Genomic DNA, 22707 nt, shown 5'->3' on the forward strand with positions numbered 1-22707 from the left:
TACCGAAATATTTGTTTCTGGTAAGGTTACTTATTTTGAGGTTTAACTTCAATGCCAGGACGAGATGTAGTTTATTTAAAAAAAATAGTTTTCTAAATTTACACCTGTTTTTTTTACACATCAAGCTTCACGAGTCTTTGGTACTCACGCCTTTTTTCTACGTACTTGTTTCACTGAAAATGATTTTACAAGGTTGCCACCTATTTGAAATTTTTTAAAACATAATTGATACATTTCAATATGATTCAAATGATTTTACGGCGTATTTCAACAAAAGCGGTTGTAATTAGGACTGCCACCTTACATTGTTTTACATATACCTTCGAAAAGCCTCCACTCGGGAACGGCTTAACCGATTTGGATGGATTTTGATATATACATAGCGTATTTTCTTTTAAGACTTTTTGCTTATACTGACACTTATATTGTTTTCACAAGTTTAGGTGGTAACCTTGGTTTTTTTCTTATAACTTAAGGGGTGAATTATGTATAACGCAATGAGTAATTTTCCTCGGGTGAAACAAAATTTCTATAATATAAGAGCATTCGTTCACCTCAGTGAGTGACAGTAAACCTGAATGCCTTGCAATGAAATTATTGATAATATACAGTGGTGACTGTGAATGTGAGTACCTGCGGCGCAAGCATCACGGCGTCATATATAATCTGGCTCTAAATGAGAGAATCCAACAAAGACCGTACTTCTGCAGCAATACTTTTAGGTAACATAGGGTTGCCACCTAATTTTAATTAAATATTTGCACAGTTTTATTTATATATGAAGTCAAAAATAAAGCTTATATTTAAATATTTCCCTCATTTTCCTCTATATTTCTAGGCCGAAATGAACTCATCGCCCGTTACATCAAATTACGCACAGGCAAGACGAGAACACGGAAGCAAGTTAGTTCACACATACAGGTTTTGGCTAGACGAAAATTGCGTGAGATTCAGGCGAAAATAAAAGTTGTAAGTACTTAGCTATGAACTTTCGTTACTTTGTTTGTGTAATTTTATTTAAGAAAAAAAATATTTTTTGAAATTTATTTAACTTAAAAAAAAACTTCCTTTTTTTCAATTCATATATGTATGTATTTTATGTATTAGTTTTTGTTTTTCCTTAATATTTTGGCCGCTGCTTCAATCATCAACATCCATTTCATTTTTCTTTTTTTTTTACTTAATAATTATAGAACGTTATTGTGAATAATTTTTGCAAATTATGAAAAGCAAGGTTTATATGATAAAAGGGTACCCGAAAGTCGCTGCCCTACTCGAAAGTTGGTTTGCCTGTATTTAAAACTGGTCCTCCCTTCCCACTATCACACGCTATCCCATCCCCGTCTTTTCAATTTTCCATTTATTATTCCTGTCCTTTGCTTATTTTTCGTTTATCTCCATATATTTCTCATTCTTCTCCTCCCTCGCACTCCCACGTCCACGCCTACTCCCAATACCAATCCCACTCCCAACCCCACCCCAACTACCACTTCCACTCTCACACCCCCACCCACTAACCCATCCTTTCTACCTCGCCTACCTCAGTTTCCTTATCTATATAATGAAATAATTATATTTGGCGAAGTTGAATTTTTCCTAATAGGGGGCTTTGAAACGCTCAATTTTCCGAAATTCTGTACAGATTATTATATAGATATAAACTCAAAGTACTCAGTATAAGCCAAACAGACTCGGATTTTTGACAAGATAGATTGAGAGCTTTGGACAGCCTTATGACGCATACCTATTCATATTTATTTATAAGATTATGATTTAATTTAAGCTGAAATATGTATTTATTATTCCGTTGGACTAGCGAGCTTCGGACCAAAAGTTGCCCAAAATGTATCCGATTTCTAAAAGTTTTTTTCTGATTTTCTCATTGAAATACATTCTGATAGAGCCATAAAGTTCAGTTAGATCTATCTTCCTCCGTTCTTGTATTCATATCCCGAGGAAAGTGACACACGACGTCCAAACTGAGGTATCTCCCCTAGTACAAAGAACTTCTGAATACCTACGACCTTCCTATTTATCCAGATTGAACCTAAAGTACATCATATCTTCCTTTCCGAGGCCACTTTGCAATACCGCTGTAGTTAGTAGAAATCATAAAGGAATACATGAATGTCGGTAAGGGCCAGTTCGTGGATCGTTCGATCAAACAGCTCAAAGTAAAGTCTATATGCACCTTGGAATCCAGTCTACTTCAAAAACTTTTCTTCCATTATGTCTCATCTGATCTGCGGATATGATGCCTCTCACTTCCCCCTGTCTATCTTCTACTTTCATTCTTCTTAACTCATTTGTTGAACAGATAAGCAAGCTAAGCCAATCGAGGGATCAAACAAACTGCTTCCGGGCCAGTCGGGTAGCGGATCGTGCTAAACCGTAATCGGCAAAAGGTATTATAACACCACTAAACCCCAGAAGTGATTCAAGTGTGGTATATTAGCTGGTATATTTGTGTCATCGGCATTTATATTAGAATGCCATTGACCATCGTGTCACTTCAAGTCGGCAAGAATTATTCAGAGATCGGCTCTGAGTAACGCACTCATTAGGATTATCTTATGGGAAAAAAGTAATATGGGCTTTACACATATCTGTCATTTCGTTGCAGCATTGCCTTGCCAGCCAACTGATAACTGACATTCGATTGTATTGCTCATCTCACACGGTCTTTCCGACATTCGAATATATAGTCCCTTAAATCGATATTAAATTCGACTCATACGGTGTTTCCGATGAACGTTGTTGACAACTCAACTTGGGAGGTTCGAACTGACTTTGATGTATTCCTCTTGAATCACAGCAATTCGGAAGTTGAGCCACTTCATAAAGTCGGTTATAGTTATGATTTTTCCTGCTAATTCATGTTAAAGTGCGCCAAGGGGATAGCAGGATGAGTCAGACAGAGGGAGTCAAATAAGTATGAGTTTTTCTAGGTATAAGAGAGCTTAGTCGCAGGCTTTGTCACAGCCCTTTGGCTGTTTATCACAGGTCATTCATGTGCAGTTTCCGGGTTGGAACTGGTTTAACACCGTTTTTAAGTTCAGGGGTTAGAGCTGAGTAGCTTAAAGCTGTGTAAAGATTCGATGGCAACACTTCAGTTGTGCTTCCAAGTTGTCATTTTTACTGAGTGATCTAATCACCTGATTTCCCAAGCAGTGAGACTCAAAAAGGAAGTGAATAGGTATTATTCTAACTTTTCGGCAAAACGTCATGTTATTGTTGTGGTTGTATTAACGATAAAGGCATTCCTCGAAGACTTTAGGGACTCTTATTGACGTTGATGGTCCTTTGCCGGATATAGATCCGGTACGCTCCGGTAACAAAGCACAATTAAGGTACTAGCCCGACCATCTCGAGAACGATTTATATGACCACATTAAACTTTCAGGCATCCCTCCCTCAGCACCCCCTGGTTCCATGAGGAGCATGGGGTGCCAGAGCCTCGTTTGTTAACGAAAACGTCATCAGCTCCGCTACTAAACTCATTATGTTGAGTTAGATTTGGAAATGGCCATCCCGACAAGGGAAGCTTACTTGGACAACCTGAAGGTCCCCTGTGATAGCAAATAATATAAAGGTGCCGCAATTTGGAGAGCAGCTGCGTGGCAATGATGTAGTTTCGAACAAGACTGATCTCGACCCTGGATAGGTCCTTCGGAGATCCTAGCGAACCAAGATCGAAATACTTTTGCCTAGCTCTGGCAAAAGCTGTGGAGTAAAGCATTAAGTGTAGAGATGATTTCACCCAGTCATCCTCTATGCAGCTGCAACTTGGTTGAGACACGCCGCATGCACTCCCATTGCACAGAGTGCTTGCTATCCACTGGGATCCAAAAAGATCTCGCTACTCTCCAAAAGGTATTGTCCGATCAGCGTTTGTAAAACTGATTCCAGGCCCATCTGTAGAGGAGCAGACAACAAGTGGCCAGGGGTATCCCGTATTGTCATCTACGTGTATTCCGTTCAGTTGTACGCATGTGCGCTACCAGGTCTGCGTGACAGTTGGCAAGTATCTATGTCCCGGGCCTCAGATAATATTAATATTAAAATACTTCGACGCAACCGCAAGTGAGGTTAGGGTTTTAATAGCCGCTTGACCTGAGAAGTAGAACTTGAATTGTCTTATCGCAGTAGCACCGGACAACATCTCATTCACCGCATCACTTAGGAAACGACCGAGCACGTTTTGTGCTCATGCCTTGCGCTTGCCAGGCTTAGACTCCAGCTATTGCTATGCTTGCGTATAACTTTTATCAGTCTCGCATATTTTGGTAATATCATGCCGGCTCACAACGCTCTTTAAAATAAACTTTTTTTGAAAAAGGATATTTATAGTTTAACTTCTTGAGCAAGTGTCCTTATTTCCCTTTCCACAGCTGTGTGTGCGTGTATGTGATTAGAACCTATTTTGTGCATTTTCACTCCCACGCCCATTACAAAGTTCTCAGACTGAAAAGTGCAATCGTTGCGTAAATTTCTTTGATAGATATGTAACGATACACTAACACACACGCATATACAAACACACACAAACGCAACGTTTACATCTTTAACATTTATATAATCGTTTGTCCATTTCACTTTAAAAGTTCTTTTGTATTTGTCAACTAAAAGGCGAAACTTTATAAAAATTACTGTTTTTTGTTGTTCTTTTGTTGGTTTGTACCGTTTGAACGACTGCAAAGTTGTGTATTTGAACTAAATTTGTACTTTATACAATTATACTCAGCTGAGCAGAGCTCACAGAGTATATTAACTTTGTTCTAATAACGGCAATCCGTAAAGGCATAAACTAATCGAGATAGATATAGACTTCTATATATCAAAATGATCTGGGTGAAAAAAGAAATTTATTTAGCCATACCCGTCCGTCCGTCCGTCCGTAAACTCGATAACTTGAGTAAATTTTCAGGTATCTCGATGAAATTTGGTATTTAGGTTCCTGGGCACTCATCTCAGACCGCTATTTAAAATGAACGAAATCGGACTATAACCACCCCCACTTTTTCGATATCGAAAATTTCGAAAAATCCAAAAATGCGATAATTCATTACTAAAGACGGATAAAGCAATGAAACTCGGTAGGTGGGTTGACCTTATGACATAGAATAGAAAATTAGTAAAGTTTTGGACAATGGGCGTGGCACCGGCCACTTTTGAAAGAAGGTAATTTGAAAGTTTTGCAAGCCGTAATTTGACAGTCGTTAAAGATGACATGATGAAATTTGGCAGGAACGTTACTACTATTACTATATATGTGCTAAATAAAAATTAGCTAAATCGGATGAAGAAAACGCCTACTTTTAAAAAAAAAATTTTTTAAGTAAAATTTTAACAAAAAAATTCAATATCTTTACAGTATATGAGTAAATTATGTCAATAATGTGCAACAAAATACAAAAATAAAATAAAATTTCAAAATGGGCGTGGCTCCGCCCTTTTTCATTTAATTTGTCTAGAATACGTTTAATGCCATAAGTCGAATAAAAATTTACCAACCCTTTGGTAGGGGCTTACATTCTAGGACGGTAACTATTTCCTGTGAAAATGGGCGAAATCGGTTGAGGCCACGCCCAGTTTTTATACACAGTCGACCGTCTGTCCTTCCGCTCGGCCCTTAACACGATAACTTGAGCAAAAATCTTTATATCTTTACTAAACTTAGTTCACGTACTTATCTGAACTCACTTTATCTTGGCACAAAAAATGGGCGAAATCCGACTATGACCATAGCCACTTTTTCGATATCGAAAATTACGAAAACTGAGAAAAATTCCATAATTCTATACCAAATATAAAAAAGGGATGATACATTGTAATTCGATTAGGTGTGACACCTCCCATATTAAGTAGAATAAAATGAAAAAGTTCTACAGGGCAAAATCAAAAGCCCTCGGAGTCTTGACAGGAATACTGTTCGTGGTATTACATATATAAATAAATTAGCGGTGCCCGACAGATGATGTTCTGGGTCACCCTGTTCCACATTTTGGTCGATATCTCGAAAACGCCTTCACATATACAACTAAGGATCACTCCCTTTTAAAAACCTCATTAATACCTTTAATTTGATACCCATATCGTACAATCAAATTCTAGAGTCACCCCTGGTCCACCTCTATGGCGGTATCTGGAAAAGGCGTCCACCTATAGAACTAAGGCCTACTCCCTTTAAAAATACTTATTAGCACCTTTCATTTGATACACATATCGTATAATTTGTTTCTTTGTCATACAAACACATTCCAGGGTTACCCTAGGTTCATTTTCCTACATGGTGATTTTCCCTCATTTTGTCTCCAAAGCTCTCAGCTGAGTATTTAATGTTCGGGTACACCCGAACTTAGCCTTCCTTACTTGTTTGTTGTTGTTGTTTTTGTTTGTTGTGTGTTGCTTATGCAACAAGTCTCTGGTGCACGTGAGTACACTGCATCGTTTTGAGTGACTTCGTGGCATCGTAGCGTCAGTTGCCCACCTCATTACCGCTGCTCCCCCCCCCTCTCTCCCCCTTCACACGACGTTACTTTGTGCTTTTGTTCCAGTTTCCAGTTATTTTGTATCCTTTTCCTTATATAAAAAGTTTTTCTCATAAATATGTCTTCCATTACAATTTTCTTTTGATCTTTTTGCTTTTTTGTTTTGGTTCCTTTTCTCTTTAGCTTTGTTGCATCGCACTTTGTGCAGTGAAAATTCCATTGATATCGTTTTTAGTTTTTGTTTTTTTTTACTGACCGTTTGTGTGCTAGAAGTATTGAAATCAGAAATAACAAAACACAATGCGTAGTAGAAAGCATCAAAAAAAAAAAAACAAAACAACAAAAAATTAATTTACAAAAAAATATATTAAATTTGTTTTTTATTATTTTTCTAGCTTCCTTCTGCAGTTTTGTTCAAAACTTTATTTGATTTCAGCATTGGAGTTGGTTGCTTTTTTTTTGTGGTTGTTGTTTTTATTTTCTTTGATAGCAGCAGAAGCAGTGATACATGTAGGTATTGTTGTTGTTTCTACATACACAGCTACCGTAAACTTCTTTCTAACTTAATGCTCACATAGAAAGATAACGATTGATTCATTTAGGTCAGTTGTTGCGTCGATCTGTGCTTTTGCACTTTAGTTCCTCTAATCAATTGCTCTTTCGTCGATTCATTATTTCGTCCTCTTCTCCATTCATTATCCCTTCCACCCTATAAAAAAAAAACACCATTCTTGGCGTTATGAAAATTTAGAGGATATTTAGACCATCAGTCTATCAGTCCAGCGGCGTACAAATGGACAATTGATGACATTCAGAAGTAGTCCGACAAATCCTTTGTAAACTGCCGGGATTATCGTAACATACCCCATTAGCCACTTATAGCTCTGGTACCACTTTGATCTCGTACTGTACTAAATTAAACCCGCCATCGTCGTAGCGAGGGAAAGCGCCAATCCACAGACGAATAGGCTTTAGGGGGTGCGATTCTAAACGACATGAAATGAAAAGGTATCCAAATAATCGGCGGGCCGGGATGCGTCGTTGCCAAAACGTTGGATTGTGGCTCAGTTAATAGAATTAAAAATGACTCGTGTGTGGATAGCCGATGCTTCGATTTTAAAAAGGATCAGTGCATCAATAAATGGTAGACCTGTATCTCTCAACCAATGGATCGGTGATGATGATCAAAATACCGATGACTGATGATCAAAATACCGAATTGATCCGTGAACAAATGCGCCGATATAAGTGACTGGTAGATCGATGCCAAATAACCGATTGATTGACTTGCAACCTATTGATCGACGTCGATGCGATGTCGACGGATGCAACAGTTTCCTGGTACAATAAAAACTGCTAGGTAGAGAGTGGTGCTATTATGCTACAAAAAGGAATATTTTGGATTACAGACTTGCATTGCCGAAAACCGCAATTTCGATATTCATAATTCAGTATAAAACATGATAAACTATTTGAGAAGTTCGCGCACTTGCGGAAGGTGATTGTCGCGCGAATGAAATCAAGCAGTCTAGCAGCAAGAGGTCTGATACTACTTAAGGTATTTAGAGTTATATGCATTCATTTTTTTCTTGACTTCTTCGTCTTCTTATTCTTCGTCGTATTTTTGCTCTGCGTCATATACTTTCGTTTTTCCGCTTGGGAGCAATCAAAAAGAGGCAGGAGTAGCATATGATCAACCAAACAGCAAAGGCGTGAAGAGACTCGCGGAGCTGCAAATTATATGATCCATCAAGCAGGAAAGTTGTGGACAATTTCTAGGATCGTATGTAAAGCCTACGATATTCGACTCACAAAGTGGCTCATATCTCTGGAGAGAAGACTCAAGGCTCACGATGGGCATACTAACTGGACGCTGCCTGCTGACGTCACATGCTATAGACCTCATCTGTAACAGCAGGTGTAGGAAGTGCGAGCTGCGCGAAGAAATGGTTGAGCACGTTCTGTGTTCTTGTCCTGCGCTCGCCAGGTCAAGGCTTCAGTTATTAAGGGCGGCAGAGTTGCCAGAACTCGAGGCAACAACTAAGCTAGGTCCTAAAAAACTTCAAGTATGTGCCAAAAGGACGAAGTTATTCTATAACATAAGTCCTGGTACCTGATTGGGGTTCTTTCGTTTGGTCGTGAAGTAAATTCTGGTAACTTTGTGGACACATTCAGTATATGTGAGGTCTTTATTACCCGGTCAGTTTAACCTAACCTACTCTCCACATTCTCCTTCCATTCCTTTTCCACCTTCTTCGTTTATCTTTTTAATTGTTCGCTTCTTTCCATTCTTATTCTCTCCCGCTTATTATTTCTTTTTCTTATCTTCTACACTCTTCCCCTTCCAATATATCCCAATAGTCCTTTCCCTACCCATTCTCCTCCCGTTCCTTTCCTCTTCTTTCCCTTTAAATTTTCTTTTTCCTGTACTTTTCCCACTCGCCTCCTCCCTATCTCCTTCCTTTCTTTGGCATAATATACCAAGTATTGTTTTTATACTTAGCTGAGCAGAGCTCACAGAGTATATTAATTTTGTTAACGGTACCCCGTGACGGCATAAACTAATCGAGATAGATATAGAATTCTATATATCAAAATGATCTGGGCAAAAAAAGAAATTCATTTAGCCACGTCCGTCTGTCCGTAAACACGATAACATGAGTAAATTTTAAGGTATCTTTATGAAATTTGGTATGTAAGTTCCTGGGCACTCATCTCAGATCGCTATTTAAAATGAGCGAAATCGGACTATAACCACACCCACTTTTTCGGTATCGAAAATTTCGAAAACCCCAAAAAGTGCGATAATGCATTACCAAAGACTAAGGGCCACTCCCTTTTAAAATACTCATTACCACCTTTCATTTGATACCCATTTAAAATACTCTTTAAGACCTTCCATTTGATATCCATGTCATACAAACACATTCCAGGGTTACCCTAGGTTCATTTTCCTACATGGTGATTTTCCCTTATTTTGTCTCCAAAGCTCTCAGCTGAGTATGTAATGTTCGGTTACATCCGAACTTAGCCTTCCTTACTTGTTATATTTGTAACAGTTGCCGAGGTCTTGGTTTCTTCCAGGTGAAGGCGTAGCACTGTCACCTTTTCGAAAATTGCATACTAATTTATTTTCCTTCCCATCACTTCAGTTTTTTCGGTCCTGCCTCTACTCTTCCTCTCTCTATTTCTCTATCTTCCCTTTCATGTCCCTTTTCCGGTAAAAGTCTAGTTGAGGGGTCGACTGCTAATACGTTACCAAAAATATTGAGAGAGGTGTCAAAAGTCGCGTATTAACCTCGACAACAATAATCCGAGGGCGGAAAAGAAAAATTTTATCTCTGTCCGGAGATATTTGCAGTTGAAGTTGGCAATTTTCATGTGGTTGTTGTAATGTTGGGGTACCCACAAAAAAAATTGTGAATATAAGTGTTTTGCGCGGATATAATTTTCGTCTCCTAACCGGTGTTGGACCCACCAAGGGTAATTTTTTATAAGCGCGGCCGAAGGCCGCCAACCCAGAAATGTGTTCTGCACAAAAATACTATGGATACCACCCCCGGTTTCGGAAGGACCCGCGGGTCATTTTTCGGTTTTTTATTAATATCTTTTGAACGAGTTAAAATTTTTATTTCCCGCCTTTGTATTTTTAATGCTGATGTCAAGACGCGTCGTTTGACATCTCTCTCGATATTTTTGGTAGCGTATTAGCAGTCGACCCCTCAACTAGACTTTTACCCTTTTCCATTAATCTCCTTCAAGTATATGCTTAATATACTTAGCACTCATTTCCTGTGGGACGCACTTCTTCTATAGCACCTCTGTGTCACTGGAGCCGCCCACTCAGCATACACGCCACTGCTTAAGTTACTCCTCCAGCAGCAGCATCCAACGTCCACTACAACTTTTCTTCATTTACTTTACGCTTTGTTTTCCGACTCTCTCATGTTTGCCGCCGTTGGCATTTTATAGCGCACACACACATGCATAAACACATTATGTCAAAAGGTCAAAGGATTCAAAAACTAATAAACAAACAAACGGCAGCGGGACGTCAGGGAGTCAAAAGAAAAAAACATTTGTAAAACAACTAAAGGCAACAACAAAATGGCATAGAAAATAATGCAAAATAGTCACTCGTCATAGTCACACAGGAGAGCCGGCGGCCTAACAAAGAGAGCGCAACAAAAACAAAGTAGTTTGCAGGTAAAATTACTTTTTCGTAATTTAATGTAATGTAAGGTGCCTAGTTTTTTTGTGTTGTTGTTGCCGCTGTGCTTATCCTGAAACAAAAGGTACAAAGTTGGAATTTTTCAACAACTTTTGCATTTATAATGATGGCAGTAAGTAAAATGAAATTTACAACAAAAAAACTAAAAATACTGATTTTATGAAAAAAATTGTGCTTCTACAAAAAAACAAAAACAACATGAACTTTTTCACTCAAAATACTAAAAACAAAACGCACAAAGTAAAATTTTATAATGCTTCCTCTTCATATTTTTCGTCTTCTGCTCCTTATTCTTTTGCTCACATCTTTAACGTCATCATCTTTTTTGCGTTGCTAACTTAATTAAAAAAGTGTGTTTAATGGTCCATTTGCAAAGGCTTTGTAAAACAAAAAGGATCTTAAATGTGGGTTAAAGTGACCGAAGGATCGCCTCGCCGCTCACTTTGTTTATTTGTGTGTTTCTGTGTATTTGTGTATGTGTCAGTGAAGTGGAATTGCGCATAATGCGAAGCACAGAATGAGCACGAACACTTCAAAGAGATTGTATTAAAATCGGCCTCTTTTCCGACTGAAGATTTTCTTTTAGTGAGTTACTTCATGCACAATATTCCTATTTTGAAAAAAAAAAACTAAAATTAAATACACAAATGAAAATTTATTTTTTATTGAACTTAAGAAAATATTTCTCGTTCAATTTGGGTCAGGCGTAGAGCAGATTAAAAACTAATTGTCACTTACACACGAAAGGGACCCCACTTTATCAGGCTTCACTGGACCTCCAGGGCCTGTACCAAGGCAGATTGTTTCCTTTTGAGGAGTAAATGCTCCTAGAAAATGAGTGAAACAATATGTGTGACTTCAGGGAGACTGTACCCGTAACCATAACCATATGAGTAGCTGTTGCCACAACCGTAAGTGTAACCATAGGGGTAACTGTAAACGTAACCGTAGCCATAACCATAGGTGTAATCGTCACAGAAACTATATGGTATTACGAAAACGTAATCGTAGAAGTAACTTTTGCCGTAACCATAACCAAAAAAGTTACCGTAACAATGATAGTAACTGTAATCCTTGCCGTAACCAAGGGGGGAACCAAACGGTACCGTTACCATTGGAGAACCGTAACTGTAACCACTGGAGCACCCATAATTGTATTCCTAACCATCTGAATAACTGTTGCCGTAACCGTAACTGTAACAATAGGAGTAACAGTAAACGTAACCCTAGCCGTACTCATGGGTGTTTCTGTGACCGTAATCAGAGGAGTAACTGTAATCGTAACCGAAACCATATGAGTAACTGTAAACGAAAACGTCATACTAGACGTAACTTTTTCATTAGAGGCTTCTAACAGTTACCGTAACCAAGAAAGTAGCTGCAACCGTTACCGCAACCAAGAAAGTAACTGTACACTAATAATAGGAACAACCGTAGCCATAGCCATAATTATCATCATGGACCTTAAAGTGTCGCTAGGGTAACGGTGATCGTAATAATGACAGTAACAGTAAACATGACCTAACCGTGTCGGATCCATAACCACAACTGTTGCCTCAACAATAATTGAAACTGTAGTCATAGTCATAACCATAATAGAAACCTTAACTATCAACTTAACTCGTCGGATTTCTGTCAGAACCGAAGCGATAAACTTGGCAGCATTAATCTTGAAGACGTACCATCTTAATGCTTTTCGTTACCCGTTCGGTATCTGTTTCTTATCAGGATCTTTGAGGTGAAGGTGATGTAATCCATTTAGTAGCGTTTGGCTTCAGGCTTTTTGAAACAGTAATAACAGTTGAGTCAAGTATCCACAGTCCCGCCATCGATTTCTTGAAATCGTGTTAGTCTTGAATATTGTCAACCCGAACCTGACAGCAATATCAAGGATTAAATTCCCCGGCTACATCTGATGCTTGAAGCAGTTCTTTACTGCATCCAATAGGTGCGATCACCCATAAATTGCCATCGATATCCTCTATCGAAAGACGAAGCAAACTTGCAGTTTCAATAAGGTTGGATCAAAGAGATATGCATGAGTGTTAGAGGCGTTGGTTCCACATTACAATTGAAATTGGTTGGTGTTGATGATTGCTGTATATACATTGCGAATGACGGAGTACATTCTGAATAAGTAAAAGTTTAACCTATCACAGTAACCAGATCGAAGTTGTGCAAGAGTGACACGCATCTTCTTGGGGAGTTCCTTCGGGTATTGCGATCTCATAACGGGGCTCGCTGGGCATTTTTCCACATACAACTTTGCCAATTCAGCATGGATGATGCTGAGGGCCTTTTAATGCACATCTGGTTCAAATGGATGAGTTCTTGTGTGCCAGATTTCTTCAAAGTGCCTGCGGAGCTGACGCCTTATGTGCTTGGTAGCGTAATGCCATCGGCGTGATCGGTGATAGTGTCAAATTACGCGAGACGATTAGGAAGCCACCCTGTAGCATCTATTGTTAAATTTTTTCTTGGATTTAATGTTACGTTACTAAACTGGGCCGATGCCCGACGAAGGGTAAGACTTGCAGTATCGGCTCTTAGTCTGCCGCATTTTCTATTTTCGAGGGTACTTGCTTTGAAGTCTCCCACAGCAGTCAGACCATATAGAATTAGTTCTAGTTTGCCGCTGAGCATTTTAATAAGATACAAGGGAAGAAACCGAAACTGTATATTGTGGTATTAGGTACAGTAATACCGACGTGGCCTTGTCAGGTAACACGCCAGCTTCAAATGGCTGTAAAAGGTTCGCTGCAGCTAACGCAGATAACTTGTACTTTCCTTGGCAGCTGAAGAGCGGATGCTATCCAGTCTAGAAAGGGGCCGGTTGAGCATTTGTACAAGTTATCCCCATGTCCTTGAACGCATGCAGGAAAACTCTTTGTTCTCCAGAGATGACTTCACTTTGTGCACTAATTAATGTAGTCATGACCTTCATTGAGCAGAAGTTGAGATAAGGATGCTGAGCTGATGCAAGAAAGATTCTAAGAATCAACTACTTAAGATAACTACACATTCACGTATGTATATCCTTTTGCATCCATCACAAGACATAACTGCCTACAATTCAATTTAATTTCATTTCCAACCTCAGAAACCATTTTAATAAAATTTTCCTACACTAAAAAGAATATTTGTGGCTTCATCGTGAGCTACTTTAACTGGAGTGCATGCCATTCATGCCGCACACATCAAACTGTGGTTACCTCTACAATTTGGTATCACTTTGTGGTTACGACATAGAAGCGCACAAAGCTCCATGAAAACTACAAAAATAAAGGAGCACAAAAAGAAGTGTAGTAAAAAGAAAGAATTAACTAAAAGTAACCTCCACACGCACTAACTTACGTAAGTCCTTGCATTCTTTCTTGCATCATTGAAATCCCTGACAACGTGGGACGGAATACAATTATCGTAACAGCTAAGCACTCAACTTAACAAAATGACCCAGAAAACAATAAAGAATTTCGTTTAACAAAATAAAAATGTACGAATACAAAGTGAAGAAAACTCTCAAAAACGCACTACCGTACAGGACTGAAAGGACAAGAAAAAGTCGGACACACATAGAGACCTACATGTAATCAAGATGATATGTTATAGATACCACATGTGTCCTCTAGTGGACAGTTGAAATTTTTGTGGGTTCACAAAGGAATAGAAAAATTTTAATATTTTTAAAAGCCAAAGGAGAGTGGATTACATGTTTATAATGCCACTAACGGACTATTACTGCCATACATCGAAAATATAGTAAACTCGCTTAGAACATAGACATTTAGCGAACGTTTTGCAATACAGAATATCGAAGCATTATTGCAATCACGCATTCTGAAAACTTTTGGCGTTGACTGGTTGGTTGCTGTACCATCTGGCCGAAGAGACGGGACCGAAGGAACGCTCTAGACGCCAGTTTGGTGCACATTCTCCTGGTATCCATTACATAATGTACCCTTCGTAGAGGAAATCCATGACTGTCTGCTTAGAACCGTTCTCACTGTAGCACTAGCCAAACGATCAGTGTCCTGTAACAGTGGATGGCATCCTGAATATCTCCCTCGAAACTCGGTTTCTCTCCACTTCTCTCCACTGGCCTAACTACCAAGTTTGGTTGGTGATTTTTTAGGTGTCCGTAGATTACCAATTGCGAATTACGATTTTCTTGAGATTGGTAAAAATATCACTCTTTGTTGAAGGAAGTGACCGCTGAATCGAGACTGCCTCAGAGATGTCTAACCATGCGCCGGGCTTTACCCGTTCTTCCACCTTTTCATTGCCGTCAATGTTCTTATGACTGGGTACCCAAGTGAGTGCGATAGTCGCAAAGTTTGCTCCTTCTTATGCAATATCTCACCGTCGCTCTCCTGATTCTCTAACCCTCTCTTATAACCGGCCTTCTCTATACCTTGTAACTCTGCGACTTTTAGCTGTTCAGAGAAACCCCCTACACCAAAACCGCTTCCTATTTTGACCAGTCCTTGCATATTATGTCGGCTGAATACTCCGTTCTTGAGGGAATCCTCAACTTAATAACCTCTTCAAAGTTCAATGAGGGTGAAAGACGATTTGTTGTCGAGGAGAATTCTTAGGACCCCACTGTGGCTATATAGCTTTTCGCTCCAGCTTCTATACTCCTTAGTCTTACGACTGAGTTTGTAGCTGTCAGGCCTATGTGGAGGTCCATTGGACACGTCCTAAGTATTCCCGTTAGCCGGAGAAACATTCGCTGTATAGGGTTTAGTTTCTTAATGTTGTATTGCTTGTCCAGTGGTGGCTCTCTCACGTACGCTAGAATGGGCCTTATGACCACTGTGGAGGGCCACATCATATGCTTTGGACTTATGCAATATATACCTTCTGTAATTTTCTATCAATATGGACTTTCCAGTTTAGCTTGCTGTCTATTTCTTGTTGAGAGAGGGTGTTCACTGCGATTTACCGAAGGCAGTCGAAACCGAAGAGTGTTGTTTCTGTTGCTTAAGAGTGTTAATTCTGTGTTTAGGCCACTCGCTCCAGCCCAGGTGTGTAACCTGCTAGGTGCACCATGTATGATTTCGCTTAACGTTGATCGAAAAGGCCCCGAAACTGCGATAACTACGTCGTTTGCATATGCCACTACTTTCACGCCATTTCTATCGAGCCCAAGTAGTATCACGTGCACTACAACTGACAGTAGTGGGGGTAAACCCCGCCCTTAGATGTTCCTCTTCCCACGTTTCGGGTCGCTGATTGCCTCCATCTGCAAATGTGGTTATCATCCCCGGCTCTTTGAAGGGATTTGACAATAGCGCTGATTTCTATGTTGTTGAATGCACCCTCTATATGTAAGATGGCAGCAAGGGCTCGTGCACCAATAAGCTAATGAAGGGCAGTTTCCGTTGATCATAGTCATACTAGCTCTGTTGACCCTTTTCAGCCGAAGTATCATTGGGTCACCTAGCTTTTAAAGCATCGTCGAGCTGACTACATTGAAATCAGCCGATTTTAAAGGGTAATACTATTGCGAACTAATGAGAATCTTATCTTTTCGCTGTCAACTATCACATCCAGTAATCCGTCTAAGGGCTGAGAGCTCATGCAGACAGGTTCCTTTAATGGTGTGTGATCGCAACATGAGAAATGTGTATTATTGAGGGTATTCAGGGAGTACCCTTCCGAGCTCGGTCATACCTAGTCCTCTCCTCTTGTGAAGTGGTGTACTCCTCTTTCCGTAAAGAGGCTTATTAAAAATAAAAATTCCTAAACTATCAAAGAGTTGAATCATCAGCGCCAAATGGCACATTCGCATCACCACATCATTCATCAACTTACATCACTCATAGCAAAAAATATCATCGTCGCTCACGCTAAGCCAATAGATAACGCAAAATTTTCTTTCAGCGACATCTAAGCATGGCTTAAGTCAACTCCAAATGTATAAAATCTTTGGAAGTCACACACTCCTCATCGAACACCACCTTACTCCTTCACTTTATTATTTTTGCAGGAACCGAACAGTATAGCTGGCCATGTACATTCGCTGCATTTGTTGGGTGAAAAGGAGAAAGCATTACAGGCTATGAGCGGCATGACTAGCTCGCAAATTGTTTCTGCGCAAGCGGCTAAAAATCTTGCATATGCCGCTTCGGCGGCTGCACTCTCTGCGGCGGGCATGCATCATCGTACACATGCAACAGTGGGACTGCCAGGGCGACCACCACCACCAGCACTTTCAAGTACGTCATCGAGTACAGCGTCTCCGCCTACTTCTCTCGCAACATCTTCAGCGGCAGCGCACCTAGTTGGAACACATGTGCATGCGCACGCTCACCCGCATTCGTTACACCACCATCTACACCAAAACCACTTACACCACCCTCAACATCTCCATCACCACCCGCACCACTTAAGTCATCACCATCCTAGAACATATACCTCGTCCTCGCACTTGCCACCGCCAACGGCAGCGAGTACAACAGCATATCTGCAACAGCATCAAGCAGCAGTGGCAGCGGCGGCGGCAGCAGCAGCAACCACAACAACAACAGCAGCAGCGGTGGCAGCCGGTCTACCACATGCAGCACATACGCATTCGCATGCGCACACTCCACTTCATCATCCACCAATGTATCCGGGCGTAAGAAAATTTATGAAAAACAAATTTTACGCTTTTAACACAGCTACGGCCATAAAATTGTGCTCATCATAGTGACATAATAAATTTAAATTTAAGAAAATCGCTAACCCTCAAATTAGGCTACATTTTGTGTAACCCTATTCGTTGTAAATAAATCATTCTTTATTGTACGTTTCATCAAATAGTTGTAATAAAAAGGAATCACAATTTTTTTTTTGTTTAAGTTCAAAGAATAGTGGACAACCTTATCGCCAAAGATCTGTAAAAGTAAGACTTGGCTCTCATTTCTTCTGCAAGCTTGTTCGCATATTCTGCAAACAAAGTGGCAATCCAAATTTTCTAACAACTTGAATTAAAATCCAGCAACTGCTGCCAATAGGTTATAGATTTTGCTGAACCTCAATAAATTAAATGTACTCTTAAATCATTCACTACAGACAAAAGCAGGCTGTAATCTCTTCAGGGCTCTATTGCATCTCAATAGGTGTAGTCGGACTGGCGTTGGTTTCCCCATGGATAACTTTCCTCCTCCCACGTGAGTCTTTCAGCTGATTTTCGCGATTATACAACGCACACAGTTTATCTTATCGTTTAAATAAATTGCCTATTATATATTCACTTTTCTGATGATTCTATGGACTTGTAGGTAATTAATCGCCAATAAACCACTTGCTTTCCCATATGAATTTAAGTAAGCGCGAATGATCCTTCCTTAACTCTGCCATAAAGCCCTGAGCTTCGTCATCCTGACAGCTTCTGCAAAACGAGTTGTTGGTATGCGCAATAGTGGAAGCAGCGTTGCAACCTGGGACCTTGACAATTCGTACTCTCATCGTTCTGTGTTCTCGATTTCATTGTGTTCCTCGATTTCTTCAGGAGATAGCCCATTTATGCTCGTACGGTGCTGTCCGCCTCCTTTATATTCATTTCGGAAACATACTGGCCATCTCATTTGAAAGTTTATTCTCAACAGAAAGGTCACAGAGTTATAAAAACAGGGAGAAGAAGCAGAAGGACTGCAATTCCGTCAAGTTCCCGCAAAATGTTCGACCTACCGTGGAGCCGCAAAAGCCAATTCAATTTAACGGTCCACTAGTATCTGAACATTCTTTTTCTATGACGATATTTGAACCCTGATTCATACGATGAGAAGTCATCAGAAAGATAGAAGAATAGCAATAAAAATATACGAGTTCTATCTCAAGGACATATTTATCCGACCAAGATTTTCGTCAGAGAGTTCCTTAAAGGAGGAGGAAGAAAATGAATTAAATTTGTGTGAAGCTCAAAAAACTTCGGACCTTCAAAGCAGCAGACAATTGAACGTAATTACTCAGCAGTTTCTTAACACTCATTTTCCGAAACAAGCTTGACACGACGGATGCTTGCAATGGGGGCTCCTAACGAAAAACGCAGTTGACCTAGATATTTATAACATTCAGAGACTAGTTTAGAAATATAGAAGCAGCTGGACTTAACCTGACTTCCCTGCAAATATTATTACATCTAATTAAAGATGATCATCACCACTCAAAGTCTTTTCAAGTAGCTAGCAAACCTTTCCCTGGTGCACCCTTGTAGTCCGCGATCCAAATCACTCCTGTGGTGCACCGATAGGCCAATATGTATAGCGTTTGTCTGCAATATATTTTTCTAATAAACGCTTTTCAAAGATTTCCGGAGCAGTACGTTTTAGTATTAGCTTCCAGTTAGTTGAGGAAATTTAAATATATATATGTGTGTATATATGTGTTGTGTGTGTATGTATAAGAGCTATTCACAATCGCTAATGAATCATTCATAGGTTAAGGTCCATTCATAGCACATACACTCAGTTTCCTATTGGAAAGAAGATCATCGCTAGTGGCAAACCGTAGCCCGCTTCAAATCATTTCAACACTGCCTACGACGAAGGAAAGTCGTATACTGGAAATATTTCGTATGAAATTGATGAAAACGTTTTTCAGTTTTACACCTAAGTGGCTAATTATGTAACGCCCCGTGACGCTTTGTGTCTCACTCACTTCACATTAATCATAACGTAATACCAACTCTTTGAAGTGACTGTAGAGCGAATATTCTTATATTTCACGAATTTTGGTTTTCACGAGTAAAAGTGACTCCTTGCGTCGGGCTGTGTTATACGTAATTTGCCCCTAAAGATAACTTTGACACATAGTATGTAATCAACATACGTTTAGTATTTATATTTTTGAAAAGATCTACTCCCTTAAATAAAAAAAAAATTTAATCTCAAACGCTCTCATTAAAACTCGCATAATCCTCAAAATTGTTGGCGCTCTTCATATAAACCTTGCTTTTCGCTCTCACACATCGTGGTTCACATATAAATAATATCGTTTGTAATTTCATTTATGTTATTATTATTTATTGTTTAACATAAATGTTGTCAAATTATTTTTGTAAAATTTTTGCAAGTTTACTTAAATATTATTATTTTTTTTTTATTTCTTCGCAGCAATTCTGGCAGCCTGGTCTACAGCCGAGCACCTCACAAGAGTAAGTGATTTTAAAATATTCTTTCCATTTTGAACATTGAAATTATTTGCATTGACCGTAGTTTTTACGATTACAGCATTAAGCCATTCGCACAACCACCCTACCCCGCCGGCAAACCCTCAACCGCAGTATCTGGTGATATTGAAGCAGGACTTCCGCCAGCACAATTGCCATGGGAGGGTAGAGCGATAGCGACGCACAAATTCCGTTTGCTCGAATTTTCAGCATTCATGGAAATACAAAGAGAGGATATAGTGAGTATTTTTGTTGATTTCATGAAAAGGGCATCGAATTCTCAATGCTTTTTTTTTTGCTTTGTTTTGCAGTATCACCGGCACTTATTTGTACAACTTGGCGGCAAACCGTCTTTCTCCGATCCATTGCTCGAGGTAAGTACCTTCAAATATATGGATTTACGATAGGCATCTTATCGTTGGTCCAAGTGCTTAGCCAAGTTCCGAGCATATGGCTGACTGGCTTAGTTGCTTTCGCCTACGACTTTCCGTGATGGAAGGTCGACTACTAAGAAGATGTCAGGCAATCGTATCCGGCAAACTACTGCCCATATTCCCCTTAACCTTTGGGGAGTTTTTTTGCCTTTGCAACAACAACAAAGCGCTACAAGCGTTTAGTCCACCCAGCGGGTTAGGGGGTCAAAATATATCCGCGGTAGGTATGCCTGTCGTAAGAGGCGACTAAAATACCAGATTCAAGGTGCTGTGTAGCGCAACCCTTCAAGTTGCCAGCGCAATATATAGCTTCTCCAAACCCAATTGTCAACCTCACCAACCACGGCGAATTCTGTTTCACTAACAGACGAGGCTCTGGCGACCCCAATATCCTCATGGAACTTGGGGATGGGGGGGGGGATGGCTTGAAGGTTTAATGTGGCCACATAAATCGTTCCCGAGATGGTCGGGCTAGCACCTTAATGGTGCTGTGGTACCGGAGCGTACCTGATCTGTATCCGGTAAATGACCATCACATCGATAACACTCAACTAACAAAGCCTTCGGGAGCAACCTTATCGCTACAACAACAACAACAACAACAAGCGGTTAGTCGAATTTAGGGAGAAAATCTAGCAACGCGTCAGTAAGCTCGGTGAGGTAGCAACAGGCAAGTCCAAACAGAAGAAAAAATAATAAGGAAGGGCGCGAATATATGCATATGCGTACATATCATACAGCCTACCATTATACCTCCTACCATACTCGCCGGTATCACGAACAGGACCATCTTTCTTCCGCAGAACGTCTTTTGCGAACAATTCAAAGGCCCCCATACCTTCGTCTCTCACACCCTCCATGATTCCGAGCCATACATAAGAACAGGTAGGATGAGAGACATAGAATGTCAGTTTTGTTTGTTAAGAGAGGACTTCTAAATATAAGAATATCCTTGGAAATTGTCCGACTGATATCTTGGACCCTGAACATGGGTACCAGCAGAGACTTTTGGATTCCCATGGACAGCTTCTCTTTGCTTTTGGACAGGTGGGCATCGAGTCAGTTAAACGTACGCTTAGCACTACCTCTAGGAAAGTGTTTAGGTCCTTCCGGCCAGTTGTTGTCTTCAAACGGTCAATGAAACTATTATGGTTTACTAAAGTAAATATATCTATGGTAATTGGAGTTTTCACAGAGCACTACATATTAAGAGTCCTTGCCGTGTCTATCTTATCCAAGACTTTAATGTTGCCACTTACCAATCCGCTAATAAATGGCAGCTATTATTTCCGCTTTACTATACTCAACGTTTTAACTCTCTCAGTCTCTCTATCTGAATTAAATTGAATCTATATTATTTCTCTCCCTCTTTCTCTCTCTCTCAAATCTCATTCCCTTTCTGCCCTATACCATAAATAGAATTCCAGTAGCCAGGCTCGGTATTTATATAAATCTTATTATTGTTTCTCTTTTCAGACTGTTGACATCCGACAAATCTCCGATAAGTTTCCTGAGAAATCAGGTGGTCTTAAAGATCTCTATGAAAAAGGTCCACAGAATGCCTTCTACTTGGTTAAATGCTGGGCAGACTTGAATACCGAAATTACTGGTAGCGAGACGGGTGATTTTTATGGCGTTACAAGTCAGTAAGTATTAACGAGGTCAAAAGGTTAACCCCCATTCTTTTTAAGATTCCTTAAGAACAAAAAATATAAATATTTATTCAAAACTCTTTCAGATATGAGAGTAACGAAAATGTTGTGCTCGTCTGTTCGACAAAAGTCTGCTCGTTTGGCAAACAAGTCGTCGAGAAGGTGGAAACAGAATACTCACGTTTGGAGAATGGACGCTTCGTATATCGCATACATCGATCGCCGATGTGCGAATATATGATAAATTTCATACAGAAATTGAAGAACCTACCTGAACGATATATGATGAATAGCGTGTTGGAGAACTTTACAATATTGCAGGTGAATACGCGGTGAAATTTTGTGTGCATTATGCAGACCTCTGATATTTTTTCTCTCTCCTTCACTCGTTTCACAACAGGTGATGCAAGCGCGAGATACACAAGAGACCCTGCTCTGTATAGCGTACGTATTTGAGGTAGCGGCGCAAAATAGTGGCGCCACACACCACATATATCGATTGATAAAGGAATAGCATGAACTGCAACTGCCCAATCTTACCACACACAATGAATTCAATAGTACGAGCAGCAGTGGAGGCAGCGGCGGCGGAGGCGCGGGTAGTAACAGTCTTGTAGGAAGCATAGGAGGCGCTCAAAAGTGTGTTGGTGGTAGTGGTGGCGATAGTAGTCGTCATGTTAGTGGCGCGTTGGCGTCGTCGGCAATAAATGATGATAGCTCCATAAGCGGTAGCAATGTGCGA

At 40.0% G+C, this 22707-nt stretch overlaps 1 protein-coding gene across 23 annotated transcripts in view; it reads left to right on the forward strand.

Moving 5' to 3' along the window:
* sd (TEA domain transcription factor 1 homolog scalloped) overlaps positions 1 to 22504 on the forward strand; it is a 486093-nt gene extending 463589 nt beyond the window's left edge. For 21 of the 23 annotated variants that reach the window (XM_067785456.1, XM_067785471.1, XM_067785464.1 and 18 more), the window contains 7 exons: positions 839 to 969; positions 19824 to 19864; positions 19926 to 20118; positions 20191 to 20253; positions 21790 to 21959; positions 22052 to 22286; positions 22366 to 22504. In XM_067785456.1, the coding sequence (XP_067641557.1) occupies positions 839 to 969; positions 19824 to 19864; positions 19926 to 20118; positions 20191 to 20253; positions 21790 to 21959; positions 22052 to 22286; positions 22366 to 22479 (947 nt within the window). In that variant the 3' untranslated portion in view covers positions 22480 to 22504. Of the gene's footprint in view, positions 1 to 838; positions 970 to 16714; positions 17440 to 19823; positions 19865 to 19925; positions 20119 to 20190; positions 20254 to 21789; positions 21960 to 22051; positions 22287 to 22365 lie in introns of those variants that run through there. The other 2 variants (XM_067785454.1, XM_067785455.1) reach the window with 2 other exon arrangements.
* The last annotated feature ends 203 nt before the right edge of the window (positions 22505 to 22707 follow it).

Source organism: Eurosta solidaginis, chromosome 4 (assembly GCF_040869045.1).
Source record: "Eurosta solidaginis isolate ZX-2024a chromosome 4, ASM4086904v1, whole genome shotgun sequence".
Taxonomy (NCBI): Eukaryota; Metazoa; Arthropoda; class Insecta; order Diptera; family Tephritidae; genus Eurosta; species Eurosta solidaginis.